General features: G+C 54.7%; 1 protein-coding gene across 6 annotated transcripts in view; it reads left to right on the top strand.

The window, feature by feature from the left end:
* The window catches only part of LOC123069842 (tetratricopeptide repeat protein 5), a 56752-nt gene that overhangs the window by 15659 nt on the left and 27874 nt on the right, over positions 1 to 13219 (top strand). For all 6 annotated transcript variants that reach the window (XM_044492784.1, XM_044492785.1, XM_044492786.1 and 3 more), the window contains 4 exons: positions 8856 to 8965; positions 9055 to 9165; positions 9244 to 9301; positions 12232 to 12321. In XM_044492784.1, the coding sequence (XP_044348719.1) occupies positions 8856 to 8965; positions 9055 to 9165; positions 9244 to 9301; positions 12232 to 12321 (369 nt within the window). The remainder of the gene's footprint in view (positions 1 to 8855; positions 8966 to 9054; positions 9166 to 9243; positions 9302 to 12231; positions 12322 to 13219) is intronic.

Raw genomic sequence — 13219 nt, forward strand, 5'->3', positions numbered from 1 at the left:
ATCATTCAGGACTCGATCCTTACTCGTGTGGCCACACATCCATCGCAATATACGCATCTCCGCCACACCTAACCGTTGAACATGTCGCCTTTTTGTCGGCCAACACTCAGCGCCATAAAACATTGCGGGTCGAACCGCCGTCCTGTAGAACTTGCCATTTAGCTTTTGTGGCACTCTCTTTATCACAGAGAATGCTAGAAGCTTGGCGCCACTTCATCCATATCCATGGTGCACTCAATTCCAAAGCTTGTTACCAAGGTCTTGGCCAACAGGCTGCAGTGTAAAATTATGGATTTAGTCCATCCATTAGTCTGGTTTCTTGCCTGGGCGGCCCATTGTGGAAAATTTTGCTCTCGCAGTGGAGTTGGTGCAGTGTGCTCATAGGAGAAAACTACCAATGATGGCCCTAAACCCAGACATCAGAAAGGCCTTTGACAATGTTAGTTGGTCTGGACTGTTTGAGATCTTGAAGGCCAGAGGCTTTGACACCGGATGGATTATGTGGATTGATACTTTGCTCACCACTAGCTCTTCTCGGGTAGTTATCAACGGCGAGGTGGGGTAGCCATTCTAGTCTAGAAGGGGCCTACAGTAGAGCGATCCTTTATCCCCACACCTCTTTATCCTTGTAGCAGATGTTCTTCAGAGGCTTTGCTCCAAGGCCTACCAGGAGGGAAATTTATCACATCTGCTGAATGTGGACTCCCCCTTCCCGGTGCTACAATATGTTGACAATACGCTGTTGCTTTTCAAAGGAAATATAGACCAAGCTAAAGTAATAAAAGAGATCTTCAGCATTTTTCCAGTGCTGCAGATCAACTTTCACGTGAGTACTCCTGTGCCAATCAATGTAGATGAAGGGACTGCAACAATGATCGCGGAGATATTTGGCTGCCCATTGTCAGATTTTCTTGCACTCACCTGGGTCTCACTCTGTCCATCCACAAGATCACTCATGGGCTTTGATGCCTATCATCCAACGTGTTGACAAAAGGCTGTCTGGATGGCTTGCTACCCTTCTCTCTCTTGTGGAGGCCGCTTAATCATGATCAATGCAGTGCTGTCGGCAATTCTGAATTATTATATGGCATTTTTCTTATGGCCTAAAGAGTCTCTGGAAAAGTTTGAATGGCTGCTGAGAGCGTTTCTCTGGCAAGGCAAAAAATTGTCCAAGAGGGGCACTGTCTGGTTGTGTGGTACAAAGTTATCACGCCCAGGGAATATGGAGGGCCTGGCACTAGGGATCTTAAGGCTCACAATATAGCGTTGATCTATAAATTTGCCGCAAGAATCCTACAGGTTAGCAACATCCCTTGCTATCAATGGTTTGCACAAAAGATTGCTGGCAAATGATTCCCAGCACCAGTTCAAGCAGTGACACTACTGTCGGGCCGTGGGACTGAGAGTACCCAGGCCCGTCTGCCTGCGGCCCAGAGCGCGGCACCACCAATAGGCCCAAGGCAGGCCCACCTCTAGGGCGTCACGAGCAAGACCCTCGCGAGGCGTCCGTCATCGAGTGTCACCATGAGCCTCGCGAGCCCCTCTTGCGGGGCGGCTTCCCGAGGTTGCCTCCCGAGGCCCCTTGCGGGGGCATGTGAGTCAAGGGCTGCGCGGCGGAGTCACGCGGCCCTGCATCTTCACGTGGGTGATGCGCGTGGCGACGAGCGGAGCCAGAGGGGCACCAACAGACGCGGATGAGGAGGCTTTCCTCTTTGTGCTAAGGGAGCAAGGACAGCACACCGGTTCCCAAAGCAATCCCCAAAGGTTACTCGTTCGGTGCAAGAAGACCAAGACGACGGGCTCGCCAGGACGGAGGTCATCACCGAGCCCACCGACGCGTCACGACAGGAGGCTTTTGCAGGAGAAGACCGCTTTTGCCAGGATAGACTGCACTCTTGTCCTCCTTCAAACTGGCCGTTGAGGCAACCCTTCCCGCCATGTGTTTTCGGAGGAAGAGGACCAAGGTTAGCATAAGCAAGGGCAGGGTGCCACCATAGAGAGGGGTTCGAAAGTCATCCATCTTCCTCTTGTACACTCATACTCATCCTCCCTCGCGAGGCAATCCAACCACAAAGCAGGAGTAGGGTCTTACACTGCATGATGGCTCGAACCTGGGTGAACGGCTGGGTACACTTTTCTCCTTCCTTAGCTCGAGCATTTTGGAGCATCGTCGTGGAGTTGAGGGTCGTGAGGTAGAGCGGAACGTAGGCAGCGAGCGCACCCCAGAGTTCGAACCTTCTTGGGTCCCCGGATCCCCGATTCCGACATTTGGCGCGCCAGGTAGGGGTGTGCCGCTGTTCCTTCGCTTCGTTTTGACTTCTGCTCCGCCAACTCCAAGGCTGACGCTCGCCGTGTTCATGTCGAGCGCTCGACATGAACACGGCGAGCGTCGGGCGGCTCGCGTCGCCCAGATGGAGCACGCGAGCCGTGGCGACCGCCGCAACCGACCCCGCTGCCCACGAGCAGCAGGATTCCTCCATACACCCTTTCGTGCAGCCCGATGGCCGCACCGCCACGGCCTCCTCCCTAGACCTTTGCGGGCCGCCGAACGCCCAAGCTGCGCTGCTCATAGCATGCGAGCTGCTGCGCTACCGCCCGGCTGATGCTGGTTACGACGCCTGGCTAGGCCCGAGATGAGGCTAGCTGCCAGATCATGCACTGTGCGGTGCCTGACGCACGTGTGCTCCAGCGCCAAGACCAGATCGTCCAGGGGGTCACGGCGGCAGGGCGCCAAAACCGCGCCGCCCACGCCCGCGGCGCGCCCACAAGCACCGTCGGCTGCCGGGCCTTCACTCGCGAGCTGCGCTAGGTGGTTTGGCCCGTCAAGTTTAAGCCTGAGCTGCCCCCGCGTTATGACGGCATTCCCGACCCCACATAGTTCTTGCAGCTCTATGCGCTGAGCATCGAGGCGGCGAACGGCGACGACAAGGTCATGGCGAACTGATTCCCCATGGCCCTCAAGGACGGCGTGCGCTCCTGGCTCATGAACCTACCCGAGGAGTCAATCTCTTCATGGAGCGAGCTATGCGATCAGTTCGTCGCCAACTTCAAGGGCACCTACGATCGTGCCCTCACCATCAACGACCTGCGGCGTGTGAAGCAGCGCCCTGGAGAGACCCTCCGCAAATACACTCAACGCTTCAGTCAGGTGCGTAACAAAGATCCTGCGCGCCTTGGATGAAGCCATTATCTTGGCGTTCTACAGACGTCAGGATGTGCGAGAAGCTCGCCATCAACGACGATCTGAGCTCGGCGTTGGATCTGTTCAACATGGCCGATAAGTGCGCCAAAGCCGAAGAGGGCCGCCTTTTCATCCACGACAACCTTGACGCCGCGCTCGACGACAAGAAGGCGAAGAGTAGGGAGGTGAAGCGTAAGGGCCCTACTGTGCTGGCGGCGGAGCCTGGGCAAAAGCGCAGCCACGACCGCGACGAGCCCGTCTAGGATGGCCGCCTGTTCTGTGTGTACCACAATGTGCGCACACACAACATCGACGACTGCCAGGAGCTCAAGGCGCTCCGAGACGAGCGCTTGGGCCGTCGCCCCGACCGCAACGATGTGGTGGCGGCCGCGGAGGCGGCCGTGGTGGCGGCCGGTGGGACAACCGCAACGGCAACCCCCGCCAGGGCTGGCTCGATCAGCCTCGCGAGACGCGCCCTCAGGACAACGCTGCCCTTCCGCCGCCGCCGCCAAGAAATGACGACAACCTGCAAGACGAGGGAGCTGGGGGCTACCAAGAGCCTTGCGTGATAGCCTGTATCCTCGGCGGAGCTCAGGCCCCCGCGTCCAACCGCCTCTTCAAGCAGTTCACTCGCGAGGTGAACGCCGCCCTCCCGAGGCTTGAGGCCGCGCGGCCCCTCAAGTGGTCGCAGTATGCCATCACCTTCGACTCCAAAACCACGTCAGGTGCTCGGCTCCTGCCGGTGCGCTCCCCATGCTGCGCACTCCCATCATCAACAACGTCGCTGTCACCAAGACCCTCATCGATGGAGGTGCCGGCCTCAACGTGATCTCCATCGCGACCTTCGAGACGCTCCAGATGCCCTATGACCAGCTGATGCCGACCAGGCCCTTCTCTGGGGAGACGGACGGGTCCACCGTTCCCCTGGGACAAGTGCGCTTCCCTGTCACCTTTGGCACCCACAACTACCACACCGAGCTCATCAACTTCGACGTGGCCCACATCAACCTCCCGTACAACGCCATTCTGGGGAACCCTGCGCTCGCCAAGTTCATGGCGGCAACCCACCACGGCTATAACGTCCTCAAGATGCCTGGCTGCAGTGGCGTCATCACCATCGCCTGCAATGAGAAGGATGCGGTCTGCTCCCTCCAGCATGCTTACCGGACCGCCGCAGCCGAGAACTCCGACGGCGAGGGCGCCACCGCTCTCCCTGGGGCCGCCCCCGCAAAGAAGAAGCAGCTCCTCTCCAAGGACCGCCCTAAAGCAGAGAAGCAGCCGGCTGGTGGCGACACGCAGGGCCCCGCCCCTGAGGCCGAGGGAGGCGTGCCTCAACGCGCGCCCCCTGGAGCAAGGAGTACGACGCCAGCAGCCAGGAGCACAGGAATTCATCGCCTAGGAAACTTACAAGTTGCAAGAAGCGCGGGCCATCCGCGGCGAGCGTCGCCCCGCGTGTCCAGCCGTTGTCCCCAAGGAGGACAGCAAGGTGCACGTGTGCGTTGACATCGCGGGCCTCAACAGGGCGGGTTCCCCGGACCTCTTCTGGCCGTCGCGTCGTCGGCCAGAGCAGAGCGGATCGCCACCAACTACATCCACCTGCCCTTTGCCTGTGTGAATGCCGGCGCCACCTTTCGAAAGGTTCGGCGCAGCTCCCGCGACTGGCGCATCGCGAGGCTTCAGCCGCTCCGCTCACTTTTGTTGTGTATTTGGTTCTGATTTATACTCTAATGAGTTATGTACTTGCCTTAACCTTTCGTGCTGGTGCCGCGTCGCCATTGGAGTGCCAACCTCTGTGGGCGCCGCGCGCTGCAAATTACTTCGTGATCGTTTCGCCGAGCAGGGCTATTGGCATGACGCCTGTGTGCTGCGGTGTCCTGTTTCCCTGCCAGCGCTGATAAACCCCAAAGCGATCGAGCTTTGGCTTGTGGCCTTGCCCATGCACGTCACCTCACTAGTTCCTTGGTGGCCTTATTTCCTCACGAAACAGTCATTGGTAAGGTTGGCAAGCGGCGCGTCGTCCCCTATACCTCGTAACCTATCAGCATCACAGCAGCTTCAGGAGCTAGACGCTTAGATGTCGTGATGAGTAGCGCTTCCGCATTGCCTCAGGAGGCCCAGGCCTCGGGCGACGCGTCTCGAGACGGGTCTGATTAGCGCTTACCGTTTCGCCGAAAAGCTAAGTACAAACCATTCACGCGGCGCTCCCGCTGCCGTTGCGAACTCCTTCACGCACCTTTGGCCGGGCAGGTCAACCTCTTTTTCGTGCGAGTCACTTTGCACGCTCGAAAGGGGAACCCCAGAGCATTGCGCCTCGGGGGCTCTCACTGGCTCTCGGTGTCCCTCACCCCCTGGCCTTGTTCCAGGCATCGCAACCTAACATACCAGTGGCGGCTGAGGCCCGCTGGAGGGCCGGGCCCTGAGGACGTAGAGCATCGTTTGGCGAGCAAGAAAAAGAGGGGCGAGCCTTGCGAGGAAGCATGGGGAGGAGATACACAGTTTAAATCATAGAGGTGCTGGTTAAAACGCAAAGGTGACAATTTTTTCACGCACCCCTCGCAGGGTTTACATTGACCCATCGCAGATAGAAGACGGAATAAAGATAAAGCTCTAGGGAGACGCGTCCTGACATCGCGTGAATTCCTCGCAAGCCGCGGCCGCCTCGCACCGTGCCCCGAAAAGCTAAGTTAACAGCCCCACGCGGCTCGGTGGTCTTTGATAGCGTTCCTTCCTCTCGTGACCTCGTCTGGTGCAGAAGCCCCTCCTCCCGCATGAGCCGCTTGCGCGTCAAGGGGGACCTCCTGAGCACCATGCTTCAGGAGTTCTTACCGGACCTCGGCCCCCTCACCTCCTGGCCTTGTCCCAGGCATCGCGACCTGACATACCAGCGATGGTCGAGGCCCGCTCGGGGCTGGGTCCTAGCGACGCAGAGCGTTAGGGTGATCGCGAAAGAAGGGTGCAAGCTCAACGAGGAACGTTAAGGATGATCTCGATTTCGAACCACAAAAGCATTAAAGTTAAGGCGCAAGCGCCATAGTTCCTTACACGCCCCCACGGGGCCCATGTCGTTTCGATGCAGTGAAAAGAAAAAAAAACAAAAGGAAACCTCATCGCGAAGGCCGCCGCTCCTAGGGCGCCGGCTCGGACATCGGCCGTACCCTAGTCGGAGTCCTCGTCCTTGCTCTTGATTCTGGGGGGAGCTGTTGTTGCTTCCGCTCCCATTGGAGGAGGACGCGTCGCCGTCATCGCCGTCGGGGCTGTCGCTGTCGTCGCTCTCCATGCAGCACTTCAGGCGGCAGCCGGCGACCCCGAAGATCTTCATGAAGAGCGTGGCGGCCCCGTCGTACTTGAAGTAGAGGATGTGCCCCTCTTTCAAGCCGCGGGCGAGGGCGAACGACTTCCACCCCCGCTTCAGGAACATGAAGCCGGCGGGGGAGAACTCGCCGCCACCCAGGAAGGGCCGTAGCAACAGCCGTCTGGCTGCACCCACAAGCCCAGCGGCGTGCAGCCCGCCATCTCCTCCGCGAAGGAGTCTGGGAGCCGAAGCCAGGTGCAGGGATCGCAGTGCATGCCCACGATGAACTCGTAGGCCGCATCAACGGAGTGGCTCCATGACTGGGGCGGAAGGACGGTTGCACCGCTTCGGCCACCCCGGCCATGGCCGCCTCGCCCCCCGCGTCCACGCCCGCGGGCAGAGCTTTTTCAGCGGCTGCCTGAGCCGGCGTAGGCCGCCAATAGAGGACGCCCGCGTCCCCGGGGAGGCACCCCCGGCGCGGCGGCGGACTTGCGAGGGCGGCCTTGCCCCCTCGGTGCCTTCGACGGCTCCTCCTCCAGCGCTGCCTTTCCCTTCTCCGCAGCGGAAAACCTCCTCATAAGCGCCATGGCTGCAACGACGGCGAGTGGAAACGGAAAGCCACGAGCGAAGAAGATGAGCCAAGGGGTCCGTCCCCTTGCCCTTATATAGCGTTTGTTGGGGGCCAGTCCGTGCCCCTTCGCCTTCTGAAGATGGATGCAGAACAGAGGAAGAGCAATGATGGCCCCGCGCCGTGCCCGACAAGCTTTATGTTAGCCCGGGCAGTTGCCGAAGCATCGTGGGGAAGTGGGAGCGTCCAGCGCCACGTCGTGCGCCACGCGTCGAGCCTGACCCGCAGGCGAATGGGGCCCGCGCCGTTTCGCCCCCTCCCTTCGCAGACAGGGTCGTGCACGCTGCGGGCCTGGGGGCTACTTTCGGGCCCGTGGGACTGGGGTACCCAGGCCCGTCTGCCTGCGGCCCAGAGCGCGGCGCCACCAGTAGGCCCACCTCCAGGGCGTCATGAGTAAGACCCTCGCGAGGGCTTTGCCTCGCGAGTCGTGCGTCATCGAGTGTCACCATGAGCCTCGCAAGGCCCTCTCGCGGGGCGGCTTCCTGAGGCTGCCTCCCGAGGCCCCTTGCAGGGGCATGCGAGTCAAGGGCTGCGCGGCGGAGTCACGCGGCCCTGCGTCTTCACGTGGGTGATGCACGTGGCGACGTGCGGAGCCAGAGGGGCGCCAGCAGGCGCGGATGAGGAGTCTTTCCTCTTCGTGCTAAGGGAGCAAGGACAACGCACCGGTTCCCAAAGCAATCCCCAAAGGTTATCCGTTCGGTGCAAGAAGACCAAGACGCTCGCCAGGACGGAGGTCATCACCGGGCCCACCGACGCGTCACGGCAGGAGGCTTTTGCAGGTGAAGACCGCTTTTGTCAGGATAGACTGCACTCTTGTCTCGCTTCAAACTGGCCGTTGAGGCAACCCTTCCCGCCATGTGTTTTCGGGGGAAGAGAACCAAGGTTAGTATAAGTAAGGGCAGGGTGCCACCGTAGAGAGGGGTTCGAAAGTCATCCATCTTCCCCTTGTACACAAATACTCATCCTCCCTCGCGAGGCAATTCAACTACAAAGCAGGAGTAGGGTCGACACCGCAAGGTGGTCCGAACCTGGGTAAATGGCTGGGTACATTGTTCTCCTTCCTTAGCTCGAGCATTCCGGAGCATCGTCGTGGAGTTGAGGGTCGCGAGGTAGAGCGGAACGTAGGCAGCGAGCGCACCCCAGAGTTCGAACCTTCTTGGGTCCCCTGAGCCCCGATTCCGACAACTACTATTTGGAAAACTTTAAATCCTGCATCCCCTGGGTTTTGCAATCTTCCTGCTGTGTGCTACGTAATGGCTCTCTCATCTCTTTCTGGCATGATCAATAGTCACCCCTGGGCAGGCTGCACTTGATTTCCCCCGTACTCTATTCTTTTGCTTGAGACCCTTCGTGCAACGTCTCTTCTCAGGTTGAGAAGGATTTTTGGCACACAAGGTGCACCCAAATCTTTCGTCAATCGCTTCCAGAGAGTTAGAATGGATGTTGCTCTGCCTAGCTCTCTGTTTCCACCAAACTCACATAATTGACCTCTGGTCACCCGGGCTATGGCTCGATTTGAATGCATAAGGTAGACAATGGTCTACCTTTTCTTTAAAAGAAAGTAAACTAATTATCTGACTGCTTTTCTTAAAGAAAGAGTTCAGATTGGTTGGAAACTATTCGAACTGTTTTTACACCTATTCATATAAATATGTGCATATGTATCTTCATCAGATTTCTTGTAGTTCACCCTTGTAGAAATGTTCATGCCATGCTCTGTTTCTGTATTAATTTTAGTTTCTCATACGTTACAGAGCAAAGAAAATCCCCAGAAGAGCGTGTTATTTATGAATTTTTGATGGGGAAAATACTCGATGCCTTCCCAGATTATTGTAAGGAGGCTGAAGAGCATTTATCCAAAGCAGTACGTAGCAGAAGATTAAACAATTCCTTCTCTTGCTCCTGGAGTTTTCCTGGTTAGAATCCTAAATAATGTCTGTTGCTCCTGGATAGGTAAAGCTGAATCCATCTCTTGTGGATGCATGGCTATGTTTGGGTAACTGCATCTGGAAGAAGGGGAATTTGGCATCAGCAAGGAACTGTTTCTTATTAGCACTAAGTAAGGTAAATTAATCTGGATGTAGTTACTTATTCTGTTCTTATATATTTCTTAATTCTCCAGAGCATAATTTCATTTGGCAGGGTGCAGATAAGAAAATACTATGTCAACTCTCAATGCTTGAAAGGAGTATGGCTCAATGTAAGGATGTCTTCTATCACTCAGCCGATGGTTTTTCAAAGTTCTATTGCAAACCATGCCACCGCCCTAACTCCACCGATGAATAGCTAGGCATGCATAATCTGTTTTTTGTATACAATTACAAGAAAATTTCTGCTCTTTTTTGTGTGAGATAATAAAATTAATCTGCCATTTTTGCTCAAATTATCTTACAGCATTACTTGGATGATAAGTAAAGAAGTTTTTAATAAGACTATCGCGAGACTTAGTATTGTATCGAAGCATTGGCTATTTGTTGTAGTGCTGATGTTATTGTGCCATTGTGCCTGTTGTTAGAGGAGCAACTTAGATGTATTGCATAGCCCATGGGGCAAACATGTAGTACAATATACTTGGGGTACAAGGAAGGAAATCTATACTAATACAAATACGTAAAGAGACATAGGCCAATATAGATTCGTTTCGACAGTACCGTCAAGAGGATGTCGAGTTTGTTCGGAGGGACGAGCATGGGGGAAGTCGGAATGGACGAGAGAGAGAGAGAGAGAGAGAGAGGGAGGGAGGAACTCCTACCCGAGCTGACGACTCCTGGGCTCAACGCCACGTGCTCACTCCTACTCAAGCGTGTGCCCACTTCCAGACGTGTGCCCCCGCTGGGCAGACGTGGGCTGCCGCCTCCTTTCCATCGCCAACATCTCCCAAATCAACGAGTGCGGCCAGCTTACTGCCTACACATGCCAGTCAGGCCCTTCTCCGCCATCCATGTCGCTCCGGCCCCTTTCTGCCCTTCCGGCCACCGCCACCATTGCTAGGAATCTCCTTTCAAGTTGCCCCTGATGTTGTGTACGGCTGTGCTAGCTGGGTGTTGCTAGTGCTTGGGCCTGTTACTTCTTGGTCACCTGTGTTCTCCTGATTGCATGTCCATCTGTGTCGGGCGATGTTCTAAGAAAATCAAGAAAAATGTTTCTAAGAAAATCAAGAAAAAATGTCATCATGAGGCACTGTCTTTCTTCCTCGACGCTTGGTCATTTTTCAACGGTTTTCTTTGCCGACTCCATCTCGCACATGCACCTTCAACTGTTGTTGGGCGCTCGTCCGCTAGTTGCTCTTTTCCGCTGCTCCTCGTCAGCATCTTATCCTCACCGCCTCCTACTTAGCCTCTTTTGCAAACACGATGGCTCATGTATCATTGTCTCATGTGTGCTTCCTAGCTTCTAGCTTTGTTCTATTTTCCATTGTGTCTACCAAGTCTGTTGTGCTTTTATATTTCTCATGCCATGCGATCCCACCATGTTGTTAAGGAGTATCAGTATTGGATCTAGCAGTCCTTATTAGGCTATGTCTCTTTTCTTGTACCCAAGTCTTGTGTAATATTGCATATACCCCTTGGGCTATGCAATAAGAATAAGTTGCATCCATAAAATTAGTGGTTTCTCCAAAAGGCCGAGAGTTGTGTGAAGGAGTTTCAACAAGTCCCACACAATCTGCAAAGAAAAGATCGCCTGGCACTCGAGGGCTACTAACGAGGTTGTAGAGCAAAGAATGCGAGACATGATCCCGAGGGCCTCCCTTGGTCCCTCTGAAAGGGCGATCCCATGACGGATGAAGTTAGAGTACTCAGCCCGGAGAGGGTCGCGAGCCTGAAGTAGATGCAGACAAGATACAAGACCCGAGATGTGAAGCTGCGTAGGTCTCGAGGCCCTGAACCATCCCGGGTCAAGCTGTGTAACCCTAGCCACGCCAGTATATAAGGTGCGGACTAGGGACCCACCTGATGCTGCCAAAGATAGAGAAAAATAGATCTAGCCTTTTCCAGGAAGACAAGGAAGGAACTCACAAAGAGGATGTTGCAATTCAGAGGGAGGAGGGAGGGACGACGACGACACATGTCTAGCTAGAGGTGGCATGAGGTCCTAGTGGATGGGGGCGGCCTGAAGATGTGAATCGGGTGGGGACTCTTGCTTCGACCCAACACCAGAGTGGAGCATCGATGTGCTCCGATTGGATTTCCGGCAACTTTGATCCTAGCACTATCAATGGAGGCATTATCCAGGGGCTTTTTGATCCTAGCACTATCTTGGGAGAAGATGGCTTCGACCCAGGGACTCTAGCTTCCAGCACCCATGTGCTATGATGTCGATCCAGTCAAGGAGATGACCATTGGAAGCTTGGACCATGAAAAATGATGGGAACGGGGGAAGACTGGGAAACGGTCGAGATTGAGCACGAAAACGGGGCAGACGCTTCATGCCGGAGAGGAGGGGATCATCCATATGACCGAAAAAAGAATCGATAGGGAGGAGTGGAATCCGTTTGATAAGAATGAGATCGGGGGAGAGGCTGAGGGAGGTGATCGAGAGGACGAGTTGCATGATAGGATGTTATGACTGCATCTATTGCATAGTCTAAGGGGCAAACATATAGTACGGGGGACTTGGAGTACAAGAAAGGAAATCTAGACCAATACGAATACCTAAACGAATAGTAATACTCCTTAACACAAATCAGACTTTGATAGTTTAAATTTGTGCTTTTTGCTTAGTCCCATTTCCGTTGTATAAGCCTTGCTCCATAGATAATCTTGACTTTGGCTTGAATTGGTTAGTTTCCTTTTTGATGGAGTTGTCACTAAATTGAGTAGAATTTGAGAACTTCATGGGTGGTCCGTGAGCTTTAATTTATGGTATGTTTCTCCCATAGGTGTTCAGATTAGCCTCTTGCTCACCGATCCACTTTACAGAAAGGACTAGGCATTATTGGTTAAGAGTTATTATTTTGGGGAAGTTCAACATAATTTTCTGATGTGTTGGATTATCTATTGTTGATTGTTTCTGTGCATGAGTTCTTTTCTCTTAGATAATATTTTCCACCTAGTTTGTTAGAAGCTGATTTTTTTTTGTCGGCAAATTTTCATCTCGTTGCACTCATGTATTTTCTATTTGCATCTGCAGCTAGTGAAGACCAAGCGTTGTTAGTGGAAGAGAGCATTAATCATGCAAAAGAAGCTGTAATGCTGGACATAAAAGATGGAAATTCCTGGTGTACGAGTCCCTCGTTCTAAATATATTTGCATATGTTCTGTGCTCTTACCTAGCTAGAGATGCTGTTGTAGTTTTAATTCCATGATGTTAGTTTGTTGATAAAATATAGTAGGTGATTTTTGAGTTGAAGATGCATTGATTATGTGATTTTTGCATATTATCAATACATTGTATGACCTTGAGCTCGAGTCCGCAACGATTGCTCAAGCAGGATGCGCGATGGCCGAGCTGCCCATCACCTATCTTGGCATTCCACTTACGCTGCGACGCCCCTCCGCCACCCAGTTACAGCCCCTCGTCGATTCCGTGGCTGCTAGGCTCCCTGCATGGAAGGCATGGCTCATGAACAAGGCCGGAAGACTAGCACTGGTCAAATCGGTGCTCTCAGCCATCCCGGTCCACCAAATGCTTGCATTTGCCCCACCCAAGAAGACGCTCAAGCAGCTGGAAAAGATCCAACGAGGCTTCCTATGGGCTGGACGCGCAACAGCCAACGGTGGACACTGCCATGTCAACCGGCGCCATGTGTGCCGGCCGTTGGAGCACGGCGGCTTGGGGATTCGGGACCTGGAGCGTGCCGGCCTAGCGCTGAGGCTGCGATGGCTATGGTACGCGCACACGGACGACGACCGCGCTTGGCAAGGGCTCGACCTCCAATTCTCTAGAGAGGAGCGCGCGCTATTCGTCGCCTCCACCACCATGGTCCTTGGGGATGGAGCGACGGCCCTGTTCTGGGAAGATCGATGGCTACATGGACAGTAAGTTTGCGAGCTCGCCCCTGCGCTACATCAATGCATCCCCAAGCGGCGACGCAAAGCGAGAACGGTGGCGGAAGGCCTAATGGGCAATGCTTGGGCACGAGACATCCAAGGGGTGCTTGGGATCCACGAGATTGGGC

The sequence above is a fragment of the Triticum aestivum genome, chromosome 3B (genome assembly GCF_018294505.1).
Source record: "Triticum aestivum cultivar Chinese Spring chromosome 3B, IWGSC CS RefSeq v2.1, whole genome shotgun sequence".
Taxonomy (NCBI): Eukaryota; Viridiplantae; Streptophyta; class Magnoliopsida; order Poales; family Poaceae; genus Triticum; species Triticum aestivum.